Genomic DNA, 23,156 nt, shown 5'->3' on the forward strand with positions numbered 1-23,156 from the left:
TAGCGCCAGGATAAACACTAATGTATCAAATATTTTTTGTTAGAGAGTTTTAGCATTTAACTCGGTTTCAAGTCAAAACCATCTTCGGATTAGGGCATGGTAAAAGAGTTTACCGATAATAGGCGGATTTAGTGGTATATGTACTTAAAATAGATGACTCTTACACAATGCGCCAGGATAAACACTAATGTATCAAATATTTTTTGTTAGAGAGTTTTAGCATTTAACTCGGTTTCAAGTCAAAACCATCTTCGGATTAGGGCATGGTAAAAGAGTTTACCGATAATAGGCGGATTTAGTGGTATATGTACTTAAAATAGATGACTCTTACACAATGATATCATCAATGTCGGTATTGGTAAAAATACTTTCCATCTCCATTTTAACATCTTGAAGAAGAGGAGATCAAAATTTCATACCCCGTTATGACAGACATCATTAATGCAAAGATTAAAATCATTTTGTTCAGCATGAACTCTGTCACAAAAACGACCATGGGAATGACATTTATCATACCAAATGGAAATGTTACCTTTACCCACACGCGTAATGAATCCCGGAATTAGAATATTAGCTACTTCAACTCTCACACGCGTAATTTAACCATACTTTATTTAATTAACAAATAAAAAAATCAATATATTTGTGTGTGTATATATATGGGTCTTCTAGCAAACACATACACTTTAATATAATTTTTACTAAGTTTTGGTGTACTATTTTTTGACCAATCAAATAAGTTAATTTCTAAAATTATTAAATACACTTTTATAGCTTATGTTATACTCTCTCTGATCCACTTTATATGTCATTTTAGCAAAATTTGTTTGTTCCAAATTTGTTTGTTCCAAATTATATGTCATTCTATAATATCAAAGAGCCATTGATGCTTATTTTCCTATTATGTCCCTTATCATAATGAGGAATGATATTTTGCCAACCAATTTTAAACAATTTTTAATGACAACCTTTTTCCTCTCTTCTTATCGGACAATAAGAATAGAGAGAGAAAAAGGAAGAGAGAAAATATAAATACAATGAGAGTATGAGAGAGAAAGTTGTCACAAAAGTTATTTAAAAATTGTTGTTCAAATATCATTTCTCTATTATAATATCAAGGAATCATTGATGCTTATTTTCCTATTATGCCCTTATTATTTATTACTCTATCCTTTTTTTCAATTTTTTTAATTTATGTTTTACATTCTATTAATGAAGGATATTTTTGTAAAACAACCTACAATTACTATTTTCTATACAACATTAACTACATTTCTTAATCCACGTGTATTTGCTAGAATGAATAATAAAGTGGAACGAAGAGAGTATTTATTAATAAAAATAGACAGACGTGCGTGTTAGTGTCTATTTTTATTCTAATTATATATAAAGAGAATACACTTTATGGTGTGGTTTATTTTTGGACAAAAATACCCTAAACAAACTTATCCTTAATTTCTGGAAAATAAAATTATTTGATACTTGTATCGTTAAAATAAATGTTCATTAAAAAAAATATTACATTTACATAAAGGAAAATGTTAACTTGTGCCCTTAAGGCACAAGTTTAGAAGCCAATTGTAGAAACTAATTCTTGAAAATTGTGCATTCAATGCTTTGAAAATTTAAAAATTTATTTTTTCAATACAAAACTTATGTTTTATTTCTTTTTTTAGATCCTTAACTTGTGCCCTTAGGGCACAAGTTAACATGACCCTTACATAAAATATAACCCTTATAATCCACACACATTAACGCAATAAAAAATTGCCCTTGTAATATTTAATCTAGTAAAAAGATAATACGATACATTATAAAAGAAAATATAATATGTCTAATGTGCAAAAATTTACACTATGCACAATTTTTTTTTTACAGAAGTTAATTACATCTTATCTTATTCACTTTTTTTTTCCTAAAAAAAATCTTATTCACATTTTTTAGGAGACCTGACCTAGAAAATATATGTTGATTAATTTATTTGAAATAATTTTTTTCCAGCAATTAGTTATGGAATAATACTTTCATATATCTTTAAAAAAAAAGGGCTTCTAAATAAGGCACAAGAAGAAAAGGGCTTTCATGGAATTCAAATTGCTAGAGGAGCTCCAAAAATTAATCATTTATTTTTTGCTGTTAATAGTCTCATATTTTGCAAGGATTCTTTTCAAGATTCTCAGCCTATCCAAGGAGTTCTTAAGACTTACCAATCTGCTTCTGGTCAACTTATCAATTTGGATAAATCCGAAATCTCTTTTAGCCGAAATGTGCCTGATGATCGTAAAATCTTGTTCCAAGGTTGGATGCAAATTAAGGCTGTTGAGTGTCATTCAAAGTATCTGGGGCTACCTGCTTTTATTGGTAGGTCTAAGCAACAAGTTTTCAATTTTGTCCAAGATAGAGTGTGGAAGAAGCTGAAAGGTTGGAAAAAAAAAACTCCTATCAAATGCTGGGAGAGAAGTTTTGATCAAATCAGTGGTACAAGCAATTCCTACGTATGTGATGAGTTGTTTTCTACTTCCGATGGGTTTATGTGAGCATATTGAAGGTATGATTAGTAAGTTCTGGTGAGGTAGCAAACAAGGTAAGCCTAGAATTCATTGGATTAAATGGGATACATTATGTAAACGAAAAAAGAAAGGAAGAATGGGTTTTAGAACATTTCATGAGTTTAATCTCGCAATGTTGTCTAAACAAGGCTGGCGTATTATGCACAACGATGACTTGTTGATCTCAAAATGTTTGAAAGCACGGTATTTTCCTAGAAGCAATTTCTTGAAAGCTCAAATTGGCCATTGCCCAAGTTATACTTGGAGAAGTATTTTGAAAGCTCGTGCGGATGTTATTGAGAAAGCTGGTATTTGGAGAGTAAGGGATGGCCGTCTAATTAACATATGGGAGGATAGCTGGCTTCCTTATCAAAATGGGCATAAGAGTTGGTCTCCTAAACCTCCTGATTGTGATATTATGTTTGTGTCAGATCTCATTCATCATGATATTCGATGTTGGAATGCCCCTTTAATTAATAAAAAATTTCTCCCTTTTGAGGCTCAACAAATTCTTCAATTGCCAATTTCTTTCTCTCAATTACAAGATGAGTTTGTGTCGGCTGCTTCACAGTTAGCTATTTTTTCTGTGAAGAGTTCTTACCATTTTTTAAAGGCAAGGCGTGAAGTGGATGTTTCCCATAGCTCAATGCAGGATATTGAACACTAATTGTGGAAAATAAAAAGTATTCCAAGACACGTCCATTTTTCTTGGAGGATTCTACATGCAAAACTACCGGTAAAAAATGATCTCTTTAAAAAAGGAATAAGTAGTGATCCATTGTGTGTTTTTTGTGGGCAACATAATGAGACAATTTCACACCTCTTTATGGAGTGTCATTGGTCAAAGCAGATATGGTTTGCTTCCTCTTTAGATGTGGTATTTAATCCGCATGATTCCAGTTATGTACCATTTTCGGAGTGGTTGGAGATAAATATTATTAATGCTACTGAGGATGTTATAGTCCATGTTTTGGCTCTGTCTTATGAAATATGGTGTGCTAGAAATAAGAAATGTTTTGAGGGGACTGATGTTAATGTGGCTGCCATTGTTCAAAAGGCACAAAGATCTATTGTGAATTTTAAGAGTGCTAGTACGGTGTTGTTGGAGACATTAAGTGGAGGTCCAACTTTGCCAATATCTGATGTTCATTGGACACCTCCTTTTTATGGTTTCTACAAACTTTATGTTGATGCAGCAGGTCCGATAGAGGGGAGTAAGTGGGGCATTGGTGTTGTGGTGAGAGATAATGAAGGTGTTGTAGTTGGTGCTAGTTGCTGGCAAGTCTTTTCATTATCAGATTCAGAGGTTGCAGAGGCTTTAGCTATGCGGAAATGTTTGAAATTTGCGAAAGACATGTCTTTTCTCAATCTTATAGTAGAATCAAACGCGTCTAAGGCGGTCTCGGCGTTCAATGCTCATCAACAATCTCCCACTTATGTCGGCTCTATTATTAGAGATTGCATTAGTTTCAAAGATTGTTTTCGTAGATTAAATTTTTTGCATGTTAGGCGTGAAGCCAACCAGGCTGCCCATTATTTAGCTAAACATGCTCTTCATAATTTAGATTAAATATAGATCGAATATACTCCACCTTGTATTTCTGCAGTCTTAGCTTTTGATTTTTTGCCAGACTTTCATTAATGAATTTTCTTTACGTCAAAAAAAATGATAAACTTAGTCATGTTTTTGTCAAAAGAAAAGAAGAAGAAAAACATATGGTTCAACGTTCAAGATGGGTGTCTTAAAATGATCACATGAATTTATTTATTTTATCAGAAAATGATCACACGATGGATCATTCCCTCTTCGTGCCTTTGTTTTTGGGGTATATTCTTAATTTGTGCTTTTAATATAGGTTTGTGCCTTTTTTTGGGGGGTATATTCTCAATTTGTGCTTTTAATATAAGAGTACTTTTACTAATAATAGATAGACTAATAGTTACACGTGTATATTTACTGTATTTTTAATTAAGAAAATCCACCATTTATGAAGGTAGATTAGGATAAGGATGACGGTAATGTTACGTTGGACAGTTTAACCGCGCGTGCTTTTCGTAGCAACCACTACCAGATACGTATTCAATATGTGGAAAATGAACCTAGACATTTTTGGCAGATATGGTCATCAAAAAGTGTCGTAATATTGACCACATTCATGCTACATGACAAACGTACGTGTAAGTGAGATTTTATGTACTATAAATATGAAAAACTGTTTCCCTCGAATCATTCTAACTTCTTCTTCTTCTTCTTCTTCTCATTTTCTTTCCTTCATATAAATAAACATCATTTCACCATTTCAACGACATATATATATATATATATATATATAGAGAGAGAGAAGGGAATTGAAAAAGGAACAATGTTTGAAATTATAGGAAGTGTTATTCCGGTGAGGATTGAGAAGGTAAAGGCGGCGTTTGAGAGTAACGAGGCGGCGGCGCGTGGGAGGCTATGTGAAAGCAGTGGAAGCGAGCACTGGCCTGAAAGTTTAACTGATGATTTATCAGATCTTGTGAAATCGTTCATGGAGATGAATTCTGTGAGAGCAGTATTAGGAAATGAAGATGCGGTTGATTTTGATAATAATGATGATCGTGATTTTGAGTGGTATGATTATGAGGAGAAGAAGGATATACTGAAAGAGATTTTCGGTGATGATGATGATGATGATCTTGTGAAAGAGAAGATTAGAAGAGAGGTTGAACTTGCCATTCAAGTTGTTGGTGGTGATAAGTCTTCGTCTGGATTCAAACGCATAATCATGTCACGCTTGCGGGAGAGAGGTTTTGATGCTGGTAAGAATTTTTATTACTATTTACTTTTACTTAATTCATTCAAATGTGAGGTTTTGCTTAATGGTTGTTTGCTCAAATTTGAATTAGTATTAATTTAGTTTTGGTTTGGTTTGGTAAGATTGATTTAATGTGCATATATATTTGATCTAATTTAAAACATAAATCAAGATTAGTTTAAATTTTATTTAATGTGTATATAAGAAGAAAAAAAACTATACTAAAATTGCTTATGCTAGTTATTGAATTTCTTTCAATTCAAGTCATTGAACTTGTTTTAATGTTTTTTTGCTGTACTTTTTGTGTCCAGGGCTTTGCAAATCTAAGTGGGAAAGAAATAGAAAATTCCCATCGGGTGACTATGAGTACATTGATGTGAATTATGGTGGAAATCGTTACATTGTTGAAACATCCCTTATGGCTGAATTCGAAATAGCTCGTCCTACAAATCAATACACTTCTTTGCTTGATGTTTTCCCTTTAGTATTTGTTGGTAAAGTTGAAGAGCTGAAAAGGGTTGTGAGGATAATGTGCAGTGCTATTAAGGACTCTATGAAAACAATGGATATGCATGTACCTCCATGGAGAAGAAATAGCTACATGCAAGCTAAGTGGTTCAACCAGTATAAGAGAACAACTAATGAGGTTGCAACAAGAAAGTCCATTGGATTTGAAGGAAGACCCTTGAAAGCATACAATCTCAGGGATAATTTTGGGAGTAAAATTGATGTTAGAGTTGGCCAGTTGACTGCTGCATTTAACGCTGAATAACCATACATGTACATACACAGTTTTTCTTTTCTTTAGGTGACTGTGTAGAACCCCTTAGCACAGGGCACAGAGGTGCTTTAGCACAGTTTTCCTATTGCTGTGTTATGGGGTAATTTTTGCCTTTTGATTTTGGATTATTGGAAGCATTTTTTTATTTATCTATTTATTCAAGATAATTATTTGTGAAAATTACTGCTCCGTAGATATTTGGTTGTTCCTCTACCTAATGTTATTCTCTACGAATTCTAGCGATAAGTCTCATTCCACTTTAATGAACGAATTGTTCGTAAGAACATGAATTCAAATCTTGGCTGAAACAATCCTATGACAAACTTTACTCGCCTCCGAGCCAAATTTCAAAATATGAAAACAGGAGTGTTAAGACCAAAAAGAATTATTTTGTTCGAACTAGTATAAATCAGATTGTAGAATGTAACAGACCAAAATTGCTCATTCAGACAACACTAATTGGGCAATAAAACAGCAGCTGTGCTTCTTTGCATCTCATTCAATCTTTCAATTCTTCTTTCTCTCTTCATCAACTCTATTTCAACTCAATCTTTTCTATCCTCCCACCCTTATTTTTCTGCAGCAGAGGATCCAAACATCTAATAATCAATGATAGGTTTTCAGAAAACAACAGTTAAAAAGAAAGCAGCAAGAAGCTGTCCTCCAGCGTAAGAAGCTCAACAAGAGCAATACCAAAACCGTAAGTGTCACCCTTTAAAGTTGCTTAATTAACTATATGAAGGTTACAACCTAATTTGGTATATATTCCTCTAGTCTAAAATGCCACACCCTTCTACTGATATTGTTGATAAGCATCTTGGTTATTATTCAATTATGAAGGTGAATTAAATAATTCTATCTTTCAAACTTTCTCATTTAATACCTTTTTAACAAATATAATAGTAAGAGTGTTATGAGGATATAGCCTTACTGACACAAATGATCATGTTGAACATTCATAGAAAGAGCAGCTGATAACTAAGCACAGTACATACCAATTAAGATCAACTTCACAGAAAATAGTGTCAGCGCAGTCTCAGGATCACTTAACAGGAAAATGCAGATACAAACATAAAACAGTAACAATGCAGGCAAAATTGTTTTCTCTTTTTCTTTCTGCCTCTCTACCTAGTGTTTATCTTCAATCACATGTTACCTTGTGAAAGTGCAGTCTAGTGACAATCTCAACATTCCATTATCCATATATTTTGTGCAAATATCTATTAATTTATGGGAAATGTTAACGAGTGCCCCAGGGGCACTCTTTAAGACCTTTAAAAGGTAACTTTTTTTGAAATTTTTTGTAATCAATGCATTGGAAATTGAAACATTTGACTTTTTGTATGGAATAAATTCTCCTTTTTAGAATACTTAAAGAGTGCAAGACCCTTAATTTATTTCTGATCTGACCTCATCTACTTCACATAGACTGTTGCGAATTCGATGAAAAACTCACACCAATAACAAACTTGATGTGTGGAGCAAGGGATAATTAAGCAACCAAAATCAAAGTGTATGGAACAATTAACACAAGCCAAAAGTAGAAAACAACAGCGAGAAAAAAAGGAAGAGAGAACACAAAGAATTTGTTGACCCAGTTCGGTCCAAATTGACCTAGTCTGGGGGAGAGAGCAGCCCTCCGTTCCACTATATGATGAGTAACGTTACAAAGAGATATCAATGGGTTACAAGAATAAGTCTCCCGCCTAATTCTACCCAAATCCCAGCCTCTTCCCGTAACCAAGAGACTCAATCCTAATAGTGTTTCCCAAGGTGAATCAACCTTCAAACCCTAGTTTGTTGCCAAGAGACAAACTCTATACAAACCCTAGTTTGATTTCTAAACCCTTGTTTCAGCCCCCTCTATCTCTCTCAATAGTCTGATACAAGGCCTATATTTATAGTAAAAGAAACTCCCATAAAATTGTAACAAATCTGGCCCAAAAATACGTTTCTGAAAAATAACAGCACGCGAAATCGGCCACCGATTTTTTCCGAACAGAAAGCCTCCCAAAAGGCAGCCAAAATCGGCCACCGATTTTCCAAATCGGCCACCGATTTGTACTTTCAGCACACATCAATTTTGGCCTCCAAATTCCAATTTTGAGTCACTTTCACAACAATCTCCACCTTGACTCCAAATTAGTGATGATGCCCATTTAACATCAACACCTTGCTGCTCTTTCCCTTGCTTCCCACTACACCAAGTAGCTCCACAAGTTTACACCTTAATCTCTTCAATCATCGGAATGCCTTCCGCCCCTTTGAAGATCCTTGTGTCCAAACTACTCAAGGAATTTTAGGTAGTTCCACAAGTACACACATTAACCTCTTCAGCCATCGGAATGTCTTCCGCCTTCTCGAAGATCCTTGTATCCAAACTACACTAGGAATTTCAGGTAGTTCTACAAGACTACACCATACCTCTTCAATACGAGACATCTCCCGCTTCCTTGAAGATCACCTTGCATCCAATCACCCTTGGACTTTTAGGGTAATTCCACAAGCCGTGCTATACATTCTTCAACCTCCGGAATGCCTTCCGTCTTCATGAAGAAAACCCTTGCTCACCACTAGAGCATAGCACCCAAGGTCCTCCATAGTCGTACCACTCCCGGTGTGTTCAACTCCACCTAAAGCTGAGCTTCCAACCTCTCAACTAGCAAATGAGTACATCCCACTATGTCTTCCTTGAACCTCCACCTCAACCGGTAGATCATGAGTATTCTTACCACCGCCTCTCCAGGCTGATGTTGAGTGTTTAACGTCTCTCCAGACGACCACCGCTCCACTAAGCATCAATACCAAGGTGACCAACATCACCTTCATCCTCCAAACAACACCACACCATCAGAGCACCCGCATCCTCAAGACGCACCTTAATGTTCTCCAAATCACCAATGATTTTGTTGAACTCCACAAGTAGCTCCATGACGGCCTTTAACTTTACCATCCTGAATAAGTAAAGTTGTTGCTTTAGGAATTGCCGACGAGCCAAAGACTTTGTCATATACAAAGATTCCAACTTTGCCCACATCGATGCCGCGGTTGCTTCCTTTGCTACTTCTCTCAAAACTTTATCCCCGAGGCACAAGACAATGGCACTCCTGGCCTTGTCCACCATCTCGGTCTTCTCCGCTCGTGTCATGGTGACCGGTAACGAACCTTCACCCTTCAAAGCTTTCTCAGACTTTTGATGTATCAACACCGCTTCCATCTTTACCTTCCATAACCCAAAATCGTTATCGCCGGTAAACTTCTCAATATCCCACTTTGAACCCATGATACTTGATTATCCTTTGACCTTTGCCCCACGGTGGGCGCCAATTGTTGCGAATTCGATGAAAAACTCACACCAATAACAAACTTGATGTGTGGAGCAAGGGATAATTAAGCAACCAAAATCAAAGTGTATGGAACAATTAACACAAGCCAAAAGTAGAAAACAACAGCGAGAAAAAAAGGAAGAGAGAACACAAAGAATTTGTTGACCCAGTTCGGTCCAAATTGACCTAGTCTGGGGGAGAGAGCAGCCCTCTGTTCCACTATATGATGAGTAACGTTACAAAGAGATATCAATGGGTTACAAGAATAAGTCTCCCGCCTAATTCTACCCAAATCCCAGCCTCTTCCCGTAACCAAGAGACTCAATCCTAATAGTGTTTCCCAAGGTGAATCAACCTTCAAACCCTAGTTTGTTGCCAAGAGACAAACTCTATACAAACCCTAGTTTGATTTCTAAACCCTTGTTTCAGCCCCCTCTATCTCTCTCAATAGTCTGATACAAGGCCTATATTTATAGTAAAAGAAACTCCCATAAAATTGTAACAAATCTGGCCCAAAAATACGTTTCTGAAAAATAACAGCACGCGAAATCGGCCACCGATTTTTTCCGAACAGAAAGCCTCCCAAAAGGCAGCCAAAATCGGCCACCGATTTTCCAAATCGGCCACCGATTTGTACTTTCAGCAAACATCAATTTTGGCCTCCAAACTCCAATTTTGAGTCACTTTCACAACATAGACCATATTATATTGCAGCTCAGCTGTTATGGAAGTTCCATTAGACAAATTCTCAACTAAGAGATATTGAAATCCAATGCCTGAATCAATGGACTATATGCAAGCAAGACTAGTAGTTGATAACAACATTGTCAATATGTTATGTAACATGGTGGACATAAGCAGGTAATCGATAATCATCAAGCACAACAGCTACTGTTCTAATCCTCACCAAATCTTGTTTTGATATTTACCTAAGATTCTACAAAATTTACCTACTACATTTTGTTAAAAACCATTGAGAATTCCAAAATGATTGGAGTCAGTATATTATAAATTAAGGTTTTAACTTCAAAACTGCCAGCAGAAACCAAAATAAACAGTTACAAATGTAAAATACAATGAACCATAGACAATGATATATTTTATATGCAAAGCCATCATGAAACTTTTCCATTACTTGACACAATTTGTGTTAAATTACAATTCTACAAACTTTAAGTTCAGAAGCTTGAAGACCGAGAGAGAAAGGTTACAGAGGAATATCGGACCAACAAAATGCATATCCAGCTTTCCTGTTTCTCATCGTAGTTTCTACCACAAATGATAAGGAGTCAAATTTTTTATTTCTGCAACTAAATATGCCACACATTCCAATCTATCAACATAAACAGATTTGAGAGTTTCCCGATTAATTAACTGCATAAGAAGAAGAGAGCCTCTCAGCTAGATGATACCTCAACAGCATCAAAAGCAGGATGGAGAAAACCAAGTCCATCTTTGACCTCAAGAGAATTGCCAGTCCCACTCCGTACTTGTCTACTAACCAATGACTATTGAGTGAATCCATAAAGCTGATATATGATTATCACCAAAATTGAAAACTCTATCCATCTGCTTCAAACATCTCTCAACAGGATAATCCCCTCACTTTCCACAAGGTTTACAACCCACAAAATGAGTCACTGAGGAACCAGGATGATAATGGTGATGTATATATGCATTGGTTTGATATATGATCTTTGCAGGATATTTGTTTTTGGCGGAACTTTGCTGAATTACACCATTTGATATATAGCTCTCAAAGCTATTTATATCATTTAGGGTCTTGCTAATGAGTTTCCCTAAAGAAGCCTATCTATCACATTTCACATGTCCAATACCACTAAATTAAAAAGAACTGTGTTTGAAAGTCAACCTCTCAGCTCAAGTCTCTATACTGATATCTGTATCAACCTCAGCTAATGATGCTAAAGAAGTTAAGTGATATTCAAAAAGACAAAAACTTGTGATACTTGATTTAAAAACAGGAAAAAAGAAATTGTAAATAGTTGCTTGACAATGTTGGTTATATTCAAGTTATTCTTCTTGCAACATTAAAAAATTTAAAAATCAGAAGACTAAAAAAGGATGATAAATCTTGGATGGGTGTACTGTTGACAATAGTATCGTAAAATTAAATAGTAATGGATTATCTAGTTGCTATTTGGTCTCTAATATCATCGCATTAGACTGCCACACCGCACATGAAACTGATAATCTGTTAGGATATAAGATAATGAAGAGTTAATTGTTCATTATTTTCAATTCCTGGGTTCCTAAAATGATCAAACTTAAAAATGCATCCAGTTAATTCATTTGCAAACTCCCAAGTCCCAACTGACCATCCATTTCTTAGCAAAAGAGCACGAGAAATGCAAACCAAATAGATTGCAATGCTACATACATTTTCTAATGGAAAAAGTATGTATAATATTGTAACTTGCAATTGAATTTATAAGAAAGTTGTCTTAATATGTGTACAATGCTTGCTACATATTCCTATAATATCCTTAGGTACATTAGTTTAGAATAATGACAAATTTTGAGAAACTTGAAGGTAACCATGGTGCACCAGTAACTAACTGGCCGAAATCCTTTAGAACTTCCAAGCTTTCCACATGATAATAGTCTCCCACTCAATCCTTCTTTTAGAAAAGGAGACTACGTAGGATAAGAAGTCAAAGCATCAAGCGACTGAACCACTTCTTTGTTTTCAAGAAACGAAAAGCCAATGAGACGCCTTTGCCTATCCTAGAGTTCTCGTGTAAGAATTTTCAAAATTCATTCAAAAATTTGTGTCAGCCATCAATAAGGTAGTTTGGTAAATATTAGTAATTAGTAGTACTCCCTAGGCATAGGGCTGAAACGCAGTTGGTTCTTGACCACACAGCTGGTTCTCTAGGCATAGGGCTGTTTTCTTCTGTCCTTTTTCCTAAGAAGCATTCTCTTATCTCACAGCAGCCAGCCTCTTATTGACATTGTCCTTGTAGTATTGGCTAAGCTCATGATTTATTGAAAAATGGTGATGTAAGTATGGTTTGATATATAAACTTCGCAGAAATTACACTGTTTTGGTGATGCAGTTCTGTAAAAGCTGCTATAAAAGGTATCATCAGATACTGCTCATTTTTAACTAAATAATTCGTGGACAGATGAAAGACCTTTCAACACAGAATATCTATACGAACATAGGAATATACCAGGGAAAATGATTTCCAGATAACCTTTGATTGAATATAGAGCTCTCATGGATATCTATATCATTCAATCACAATTTACATATCATATATTTCGAAAATATCCAATACTTTTAAATTAAAAAGAACGGTGCTTGAAAGTCAACCTCAACTAAGTTTCTTAAACTGGTAAGTGATAACTGTATCGCCAATTTGCCTAAAATGCCATGCTAATGATGCTAAAGAAGTCAAGTGATATTCAAAAAGACAATAGCTTGTGATACTTAAGTTAAAAACAGGTAATAGAAAATTGTCAAAAGTAGCTTTACAATGTTGGTTATATCCAACTAAACAGACATTGCTTAACAAAAGATGAAGGTAAATGCAGACAAAATAGATTGCTACACGCATCTTCGAAGGTAACCATGGTCGGCTACTAACTACGGGGAAGAAATCCTTTAGAACTTCCAAGGTTTCCACATGATAATAGCATACTCAACCCCTCTTGTAGAGAAGGAAACAATGCAGGACAAGAAGTCAAAACATCAAGCGACTGAATCACACCTTTGCTTTCAAGAAATCGAAAAACCTTGTGTTCAATATCATAGTTCTCCACAAGAAGTAACAAAAACTCAAGAAGAGTGTTGGTCATGTCTACATACTAGGGAATAGAATGCACCATCAACAAAATAGCAGGCTTTATGTTCATGATATTGTCCAGATTTTCATAAAAAAAGAGCCAATCATAAAACAACGTCAACATAATTCTTCCTCTTAAAAGTTGTCAAGAGCCAACCAATAACAGCCCATCTAGGAACCACATCAGACAGAATAATCTCATCTGGAGGATGGTGTGCGCAACACTCTTCTTGAGTTTTTGTTACTTCTTGTGTACAACTATGATATATCGTTAAAGGCATCTCATTGGCTTTTCGATTTCTTGAAAGCCATCTACCGGATGATGATATTTTAGTAATTTCTCCTGTAAAACAAATTAAATTATATGGTGGGGTGGGGTGGTGGGTTGTGGCACACTCGATCCCTAGCGTGGCTCCGCCACCGATTCTTTGCACGCACTACAAGGACTAATATCTTGAATCAAGTAAGAAAATGGTAAACCTCCCTCATCAAGAAATTTAAAATTGATACATTTTTAGGACGAATTGATATATATTTTTTCTTATGTTATATAAACTTGTTACTTCAACTTAATTTTTTACTGAGTTTTTTTTACTACTTTGTACTATGTGTCAAAATTATAACTCTAATTCTGCCTAGAAAACAATAATCTAAAATGGTCCCATGATTATCTATTTTTCTTGAAAAATGATCACATTCACATGATGGATCGTTATCATTTTGTAAGTTTTTTTTTGGTCAAAAGCCTCATTTTGTACTCCTCCAATCTTAATTACTATTAAAAATTTATTATTCTCTCCGTTCTAAAATATAAATAAAAATTGGTGAACAAAAGTTAATGTATTAAGTTTCAAATTTGTACCAAATACATCAATTTACATAGACATGTTTTTGCTTATATTTTAAAACAGAAAGAGTATATTTTAGATTCATTTAACATTTAATGTATTTGATATGTAATACATACCAAATACATCAGTCATGTACCTAAAAAATGAATTTTTAATTATAATCGAGATCAAATGGAGTAACTTATTTTTTGGTATATCTCATTTTGTGCTTTTAATATACTGGTAATTACTAATAATAGAGTAATTGTTACACGTGTATATTCTCATTTTATGCAAGATAATAATAAATTTCACATTCAATATTGTAAAAATGAATCAAGACGCTTTTGGGAAATATATTCGGCCAAAAATGTGGCAATAGTGACCACATTCATGCTGCTACAAGACAAATGTGTAAGTGAGATTTTATGTATAAATAAGACGCCGTTTCCGTCGTACCATCATTCTTACTCCATCTCCTTGTCATCTTCTTTCTTTCTTTCTTTCTTTCTAATTCGTCTTTAGTAATATTAATTTATGTTAACACCATTTCAACATTTCAACAACATATGCTTATATAATCCTGTATTTACTATCACTTAATACATTCATTTGCATGCCATTGAGAGATATATATAACTTTATTCATTCAGGCACCGTGTTAGAAATGGGAAGGATTACTCCGGTGAGGTTTGAGAGGGTAGCGGCAGCGTTTGAGTGTGATGAGGTGGCGCGTGTGAGGATATGTGAAAGCAGTGGAAGCGAACACTCACCTGAAAGTTCAACTGATTTATCAGATCTTGTGAAATCGTTCTTGGAGAAGAATTCTGTGAGAGCAGAAGAAGATGCGGTTGCTTTTGATAAGGAGGATCGTGATTTTGAGTGGTATGATTATGAGGAGAAAAAGGATATACTGAAAGAGATTTTTGATGATGGTGATGATGCTGTGAAAGAGAAGATTAGAAGAGAGGCTGAACTTGCAATTGAAGTTGTTGGTGGTGACAAGTCTTCGCCTGGATTCAAACGCATGGTGATGTCACGCTTGCGGGAAAGAGGATTTGATGCTGGTAATTATTTACTTACTATTTACCGTTGCTTAACTCATTCATTTGTTAACGTGGTCATATATATGTTAGTTTCTCTTGAATTACAATTTATTAGTTTAAATTTGATTTGTTAAGATTAATTTAATTAGAAGATTAAATTTGATTTAAATTTAAATTTAGATTGAGTCAAATTTAAAACAGTTTTAAATTCAAAAATTTGATTAAGATTTACTACACATTGTTAAGATTATATATGAACCCTTATACCTACCTAGCCAAAGAATGGCATTCTTATGTGTTACTGATTGAATTTCTTTCAAGTCATGGAATTTGTTTTAATGTTTTTTTGTTGTACTTTTTGTGTACAGGGCTTTGCAAATCTAAGTGGGAAAGAAACAAAAGATTTCCATCAGGTGATTATGAGTACATTGATGTGAATTATGGTGGAAATCGTTACATTGTTGAAGCATCCCTTATGGCTGAATTTGAAATAGCTCGTCCAACAAATCAGTATACTTCTTTACTTGATGTTTTCCCTTTAGTATTCGTTGGTAAAGTGGAGGAGCTCAAAAGGGTTGTGAGGATAATGTGCAGTGCTATCAAGGACTCTATGAAAACCATGGAAATGCATGTACCTCCATGGAGAAGAAATAGCTACATGCAAGCTAAGTGGTTCAATACTTACAAGAGAACAACTAATGAGATTGCAACTAGCACGTCCATTACATTTGAACCAAGGCCCTTGAGAGCAAGACCTTTGAAAGCATACAATTGCAAGGATGACTATTATGGGAGTAAAATTGCCTTCAAAGTTGGCCATTTGACTACTGCATTTAATGCAGAATAAACATGTATACATTATTGTTCTTTTTTTTGTTATTGAGTCGAACCCCTTAGCACAGGGCACAGAGGTGCTTCTGCACAGTTTTCCTAGTGATGTGTTATGGGGGGCAATTTTGCCTTTTGAGTTGGGATTATTGGAATCATTTTTATTTGTTTATACAAAATAATAATTGCTGAAAATGCTTGTTCGTCTACCTAATGTTATTCTCTGTGAAAGCAAATGATAAGCGGTGATGAATACATTGGGCCTTCATTATTTAGAGCAGTAGTGTATGTATGCAGGGGCGGATCCAGCCATAGATGAGGGTGTGCAGCTGCACACCCTGAACTTTGAAAAGTTGCACCTACCATCTCATATTTGTTGCATTTTGCATACCCTGAAAAATTAATTTTGCACCTCTAATCGACTTTCTCTCACACACTCACGGGAAAAGGGGAACAATTAAGAGAAAACACTTTGAAGAATTATTCATTAGCAGTATGAGAAGTGCAGACACGGAACCGTGGAAGAAGAAGAAGAATAGGGAACCAAACTGATAAAACATACGGCAGCTTTACTATTCCTTATATCATGGACCTTGATTTAGGGTTATCTGTTTGTATTTTTACAATGGGCTTTGATTGGGCCATAACTCATATTTGTGCTGTTTATGGCCACCGGAGCCAAGGGGATTTAAAGCAAAGAAGGGTGTGTATTCATTTATTCTATATTATTACAAATTTTATTTAATTTATATATTTTTTTTTATCATTTCTTCAATAGATGCATGTATCAATATAATTTTTTTTATTATTCTCTAAAAAAATATATAAAATATCTATTCATACCATCACACCAATTTATTATTATTATTATTATTATTATTATTATTATTATTATTATTATTATTATTATTATTATTATTATTATTGTTATACCACCCCATATAAATTAGTCCGTGTAGTTAGTTTGCTAATTTTTTATCTGGAACACCCGATATCCGACCATAAGACTGATTAATCAGGAGGATCAATTCCACGTTCATTAACAAAAGGATATATTTAAAGTTAGAGCTAGCTTTGCTTGTGTTATTCCACTATAATTGACACTGAGAGGATTCAAATCCGAGACATTGAGAGAAACACAATTCAAGGTCGCAAGACTACTACACTAAGTCAAACCATGTTAGTTTTTCAATTTCTTATTGATTTGATTAGTGACCCGATGCTTTAGTATCTAATAGAGTTAACTTTTATATAATAATATTTATTTATACAATTTTGTAAATAAAAAATATATTTATTTATACAATTATAATCGAAGTAAAATTTTTGCACCCCCTGACTCAGGGTCCTGGATACGCCATTGTATGTATGTAGCACAGTCATCTGGTTGGCAGAGTGGCTGAAATGTTGTCTGAATCCAACATGCCAATGCAATTCATCCATTAAGCATGCTTGGAAATCTGTTGGAGAGATCCTCAAACGTACCTTTCAGTTCATACATTTCGCAGCAGCTCAAGTATCAACTAAAAATGTACCTTTCAATTCTGATTTATTTCATCATGGCTGGATAAATGGGTAGAAGAAGTAAGGCCGTTCAAAACAATTAAGTAAATCAGATTGTAGAATATGACCAATAAAAATTGCACATTGAGATAGCATCAAGTGGAGTAACTTGTTAATGAATTTGACCAATTGAATGAAATTCGGTACTTTCTGGCTGAAGTCAATGTTGCTGAATGGGTCCAATTGCAAATGTAGACGTAAACGACAACCATACAAAGAAAATAAAATACTATCTCCCGTCCTTTTTATATTATACTCCTGATTAAACTAAATACATCATCCGGTCACTATTATAAGCAAAAATTTATATTTTAGATTCATTCATTTAATGATGTACATAGTCTTTATTATAGACCACATACATCATTAAATGAATGAACCTAAAATGTAGATTTTTGCTTATATTAGTGACCGGAGGGTGTACATAGTTGAACTTCCTGTTTGAACTTTCCACCAGAATATACTTTTTAGTTTTAATTATATAATTTATAGCAACTAAAAAACTCAAAATAGGACTCTCCAACCATACTCGCGAATGGATCTTGAATTATAAACACTGGTCCAAAGGGGTGGCTGGTCCAATTTAGCATAGCACCATAGTTTATCATAGAAAACGGCGGCTACCTTAGACAAGAACTGAAGAAAGTTATCATAGAAAACGGCGGCGTGATGAGTTTGACATGCCAAATTTTCATTCTCTTAATTTCCAGCTTCCAATTTGTGCAGTATCCAAATTGATCACATTTGGTACTACCAGTCAAGTATGAGGACCAAAATTATGCATAATGAATGTGGTCTATGAGGTTTACAACATCAACACTGGACACAAGTGAGTGTGAGCAATGGCACCGACGAAAGTCAGTCGCAGAGAATTGTGAAATTCTCTCATTTGAGGTGAATTTGTAACCTCCCTCAAATTGGTCAGGAAGGAAAAACCCACTAAAATCATGTACTTTTCAAAAGTTTTTTTTTTTTTTGTCTAAAAAGATATTTGAAGGCAAATCATTTTGATTCCTCTAAAAAATTACATTTTTTAACACATTTTGTTAACCAACACTCCACAAAATTTGGCTACCAAATTTTGTTAAAAACCATAAAATTAAGATTTTAACTTCATAACTGCAATTAGAAACCAATATAAACAGCTACAAACTTAAAATACAATGAACCATAGACAATAATAAATTTTATTTGCTCGGCCACTGTGAAACTTTTCCATTACATTATATGAATTTATGTTAAAGTACGATTCTAAAAACTTTAAGTTCAGAAGCTTTAAGACAGAGAGAGAGAGAGGTTACAAATGAATATCAAACCAACAAAATGCATATCTTGCTTTCCTATTTCTCCATAAATATAATGATAAGGAGTCAAAAATTCTATTTTTTCTGCAACTAATGCAACACATTCAAATCCATCAATGTACACAGATGTGACGAGTTTTCCAACTAGTTAACTGCATAAGAAAAGAGCATCTCAGCTAGAAGATGATACATCAACAGCTTTGAATGCTCAATCCATCTGCTTCAAGCATCTCTCAACAGGGTAATCCCCAAATTTCCCAGAAGGTTTACAACTCTCAAAATGAGTCACTAACAGCCACCGATGATCACCAAAACCAGGAGGATGTTTCAACCAAAACACCTCACTTTTCCCTCTCTTTAGCCAACAAATAAACTGTGACAGACTGCACATCCGCTTCAAAAACTGGCCTATCCTTGAGTTCACATGCAAGTATTTTCCCAGTTCTGTCCTTAACTTTCCCTTTTGGCCCCATTGGTGCCCAAGCATCAAGAATATCCAATGACCATTGACAATTCCTCAACAAAAAACTCCAGTATTCAACCCACAGTTACAATCTATACAAATAATAAAATTATAAGTTTTTTCAAAATTCATTTAAAAAATTGTGTCTGACGTCAATAAGGTAGTTCAGCTTAGCTATTAGTAGTAACCTTTAGGCATGGAGCACTTCATCTACATAAACGCAGTTGGTTCTTGAACACACTTACAGCTGGTTCTATCACAATACTCCCAAGGCAAGAGCAATTCTGTACTTTCTCCAAAGTAGCATTTTCTTATCTTATAGCAGCCAGCTTCTTTTTCACGCTGTCCTTAAGCTCATTATTTATTGAAAAATGGTGATGTAAGTATGGTTTGATATATAAACTTTGCAGATACTATACAGTTTGTTGCCCTGGCTGACTCAGTACTGAAAACAGCATAAAGAATAATCCAATCAAATAAAGAACAAAATGTAACATCTCATCAAAATACAAAAAAGAAATGGTGATGCAGTTCTGTAAAAGCTTTAAAAGGCATTGTCAGATCTATTATTGCTCATTTTTAACTAAATTATTCATGTACAAGTAAAAGATCTTTCAACACAGAATATCTTTACGAACATGGGAATATACCAGGCAAAATTATTTCTAGATAGCCTTTGATTGAATATAGAGCTCGCATGGTCATCTATATTCTATATCATTCATCACATTTGACATATCATCATAACCTATATTTCAAAAATATCCATCAATTCTAAATTAAAAATAATGGTCTTTAAAAGTCAACCTCAACTAGGTCTTATGCTGATAACTTTATCAACCAAGTTGCCTAAACTTCATGCTAATGATGCTAAAGAAGTTAAGTGGTATTCAAAAAGACAAACTTGTGATACTTGACTTAAAAGCAGGTAAAAGAAAATTGTAAAAAGTAGCTTTATAATGTTGGGTTATATCCAGGTTACTCGTCTTACAACATTATAAACTTTAAAATCCGAAGAGTGAGACTACAAAGAAGTTGGAGAACATTCAAACCAGTAAATGTGTCACAGCAAGAGAAGAAGGAGGAGGGTGATGTGGCAGCGTTTCTAGATTCAAACCAGTAGAATATGAAATAAAACTGAAATCTATTTTCAGGGATTATGATGCAGAACAATAATCTGGATAAAAGGTCAAAGACAAATCTTGCACGGAACATTGTTGATTATAGTATCGTAAAATTGTATAGTAATGAATTATGTAGCTGCTGTTTGGTTTCTAATATCATTACACTAGACTGCCATACCACACATGAAACTGATTACCACACTTAAAAATGCATTTGGTTATTTCATTTGCAAATGCAAACTCCTAAGTCCCAACTAAACAGCCATTTCTTAACAAAAGACCAAAGGAAATGCAAACAAAACAGATTGCTATATATACATGTGCTAATGGAAAAAATGTCTATTATATCATAATTTGCACTTGAATCTATATAAGAAAGGGGGCTTAATATTTGTGCACCACTTCCTACATACTCCTATAACATTCTTAGCTACCTTAATTTAGGTTAAAGACAAATTTAAGAAACTTGAAGGTAACCATGATAGACTAGAACATACCTGGAAGAAATTCTTTAGAGCTTTCAGGCTTTCCAGATGATAATAGCCTACTCAATCCCTCTTTTAGTGAAGGGGACAATGTAGGACAAGAAGTCAAAATATCAAGCGACTGAATCACACCTTTGCTTTCAAGAAATCGAAAAGCCAATGAGACACCTTTAACAATGATATCCTTATGTTCCATATCATAGTTGTCCACAAGAAGTAACAAAAACTCAAGAAGAGTGTTGGTCATCTCCACATATTGGGTGATAGAATGCACCATCAACAAAATAGCAGGTTCTATGTTCATAATATTAACAACCTTTTCATCAAAAAAGAGCCAATCATAAAACAAAGCCAGTTTGGCATTGGCCTCAACGTAACTCTTCTTCCTAAAAGTTGTCAAAAGCCAACCAATAACAGCCCATCTAGGAACTATATCAGACTGAATAATCTCGTTCGGTGGATGGTGTGCACAGCATATAAACCTAACTATATCAACTACAACAGTCTCTTTATCAGGCTCGTTCAAAAATTTCCTAGCAAACCACATCAAATGCCTCTTTTGATGCCCCAATTTCACATGAGTAAGCAAAAACCGCAACTGTGTCTCCATTTCTGGAGTGATCCTAAGCAAAGCATACCTACTCGAAGTCCTAGTTAAATAAATCTGAGAAACACCACTAAATCCTAAAGTATTAAAACTAGATGGGTTCAGCTTTAAATCCTTCCATATAGACTTAAATTCAGGAACATGAACCAAATCCTGCAACAACCGAATAAAATCCCTCCCAATTTTCAAACATAAATGAAACTCTTCCCTCACTATCTTCACACAGAAATGAACCTCCAAACGCTTCAAAGACTCAAACTTATCACCATTCACCCTACAATGATCAGCCAAAACTCGAAGAAACACATACAAACCACTACACAAAACATGTGGTGCTTCTTCTAATAAACAATCCCATTTATCCAATAAAAGTGTCACCAATTTCTCACAAAGCCATAAATTATCATCACTGAAATCACCACCAACAATTTGCCTCAAAAGGGAAATCAATAAAGCATCATAGCCAATCCCCGAGACGCGAATCATTTCATCGGTGACCCAAATAAGTTGATGTTTCACCGAACCAAGGAGCTTAGGGTAGAGGTGGTGGACGATATTGAGGAGGAGGTTGAGGAAGGTGGCGTAACCGTCGGTGATTATGGCGTGTAAGTGTTTGATATGGGTTTTGGAGAAATGGGGTTGGGTGAGAATGGCGTGAAGGATAGCGTGGTTGAGTTGAATGTATTCATCGGGATTTGGAATGGTTAAGGAGAATGGTGGTTTAAGGGAAGGTTGAAGAGATTGGAGGGATTGTTTGAGAGAGATTTCGATTTGGTTTTCAGCTTCATGAGGTGCTGTCAGGGTCAGGTTCGGAACCATGATGATGGAAATAAGTGAAATGGTGAACTAATCTTCACCTTCCCAAATGGAAATCGCAAACAAATAGAGTGATAGGGTTTAGGGTTCTTCAATTTTGAGCGCAGGTAGGAAAAACCAAGTTTTAATTACCTTTCTTTATGGTTTAAATATTTTTTTATTTAAATAAACAAAGTGATAAATAATCATTGAATTTGAAACTCGTACACACAAGAGGTAGGGATTTGAAAACCGATCACGACGTCCGATCTAATTTGTGATTTATTCCTCTACTAGTTTAGAGACCCGGCGTTGCCCGGGTTAGATATTAAATAGTAAGTTTTATAAGTTTGTGTGCACGAATACACATGTAAGTATATTAGATTGAAATTATTTAAATTTACAATTATAATAATATCTTAAAAATATATATAAATGATGAGATGAATGTCCAATGCAAGAATAAAAAGTGTAACAAAATTAATAATGAATTAGTCCAAGTGGTAAGAGTTTTGGGTCCCTTTAAACATGTGGTCATGGGTTTGTTTCGTGGCCCATGCGTATGAGAGAAAAAAATCGATTGAAAGGGAATAAAATTGGTGTTCGGCAAACCTAAAAAAGGAAAAATGTTAGATGAAAAGAAGGTTTGGGGTTTCTGCTTGTGCTCAAAATATGTAAATATGTGATTAACAAAAATTTATTTATTTATAATTAACATTTGCATTAGAATATGCTGCTAAAAGATAACATAATAACTAATCGAACCTTTTTTTTATCAAAAATAAAAACTAATCGAACCATTTTTTTCCTCAAACATAAAAACTAATTGAATGATACAATGCTAAAAG

At 34.6% G+C, this 23,156-nt stretch overlaps 4 protein-coding genes across 4 annotated transcripts; 3 read left to right on the plus strand and 1 right to left on the minus strand.

Moving 5' to 3' along the window:
- Nucleotides 1-3,375: 3,375 nt before the first annotated feature.
- LOC146903475 (uncharacterized) lies at nucleotides 3,376-4,119 on the plus strand. The gene has a single exon (XM_085737246.1). It carries the CDS (start codon nucleotides 3,376-3,378, stop codon nucleotides 4,117-4,119), a length of 744 nt encoding a protein of 247 aa, XP_085593372.1.
- Nucleotides 4,120-4,783: 664 nt separating this feature from the next.
- LOC146903476 (uncharacterized) lies at nucleotides 4,784-6,305 on the plus strand. The gene is made up of 2 exons (XM_085733257.1): nucleotides 4,784-5,348; nucleotides 5,656-6,305. Exons 1-2 carry the CDS (start codon nucleotides 4,913-4,915, stop codon nucleotides 6,114-6,116), a joined length of 897 nt encoding a protein of 298 aa, XP_085589383.1. The 5' UTR covers nucleotides 4,784-4,912; the 3' UTR covers nucleotides 6,117-6,305.
- An 8,251-nt stretch (nucleotides 6,306-14,556) lies between these two features.
- LOC146903477 (uncharacterized) lies at nucleotides 14,557-16,235 on the plus strand. Its single transcript, XM_085733258.1, has 2 exons — nucleotides 14,557-15,160; nucleotides 15,508-16,235. The coding sequence occupies exons 1-2, from the start codon at nucleotides 14,710-14,712 to the stop codon at nucleotides 15,984-15,986; spliced, it is 930 nt and encodes a 309-aa protein (XP_085589384.1). The 5' UTR covers nucleotides 14,557-14,709; the 3' UTR covers nucleotides 15,987-16,235.
- Nucleotides 16,236-18,877: 2,642 nt separating this feature from the next.
- Nucleotides 18,878-22,455, minus strand: EMB2739 (embryo defective 2739). Its single transcript, XM_085733260.1, is given in 4 exon segments — nucleotides 18,878-19,174; nucleotides 19,215-19,303; nucleotides 19,306-19,350; nucleotides 20,919-22,455. Coding segments are annotated over 4 exon segments (1,680 nt in total). The 5' UTR covers nucleotides 22,333-22,455; the 3' UTR covers nucleotides 18,878-19,042.
- Between the last annotated feature and the right edge of the window lie 701 nt (nucleotides 22,456-23,156).

This window comes from Medicago sativa, chromosome 8, assembly GCF_051527215.1.
Source record: "Medicago sativa cultivar Bolivia chromosome 8, Bolivia_mono, whole genome shotgun sequence".
Lineage (NCBI taxonomy): Eukaryota > Viridiplantae > Streptophyta > Magnoliopsida > Fabales > Fabaceae > Medicago > Medicago sativa.

What these genes read in the sequence shown, in the direction of transcription:
- LOC146903476 (XM_085733257.1), top strand. Translation starts at nt 4,913, where the DNA reads ATGTTTGAAATTATAGGAAGTGTTATTCCGGTGAGGATTGAGAAGGTA. An exon ending in GGAGAGAGGTTTTGATGCTG is followed by an intron (nt 5,349 to 5,655) that starts GTAAGAATTTTT and finishes TTTTGTGTCCAG; the next exon opens with GGCTTTGCAAATCTAAGTGG.
- LOC146903475 (XM_085737246.1), top strand. Translation starts at nt 3,376, where the DNA reads ATGGAGTGTCATTGGTCAAAGCAGATATGGTTTGCTTCCTCTTTAGAT.
- LOC146903477 (XM_085733258.1), top strand. Translation starts at nt 14,710, where the DNA reads ATGCCATTGAGAGATATATATAACTTTATTCATTCAGGCACCGTGTTA. An exon ending in GGAAAGAGGATTTGATGCTG is followed by an intron (nt 15,161 to 15,507) that starts GTAATTATTTAC and finishes TTTTGTGTACAG; the next exon opens with GGCTTTGCAAATCTAAGTGG.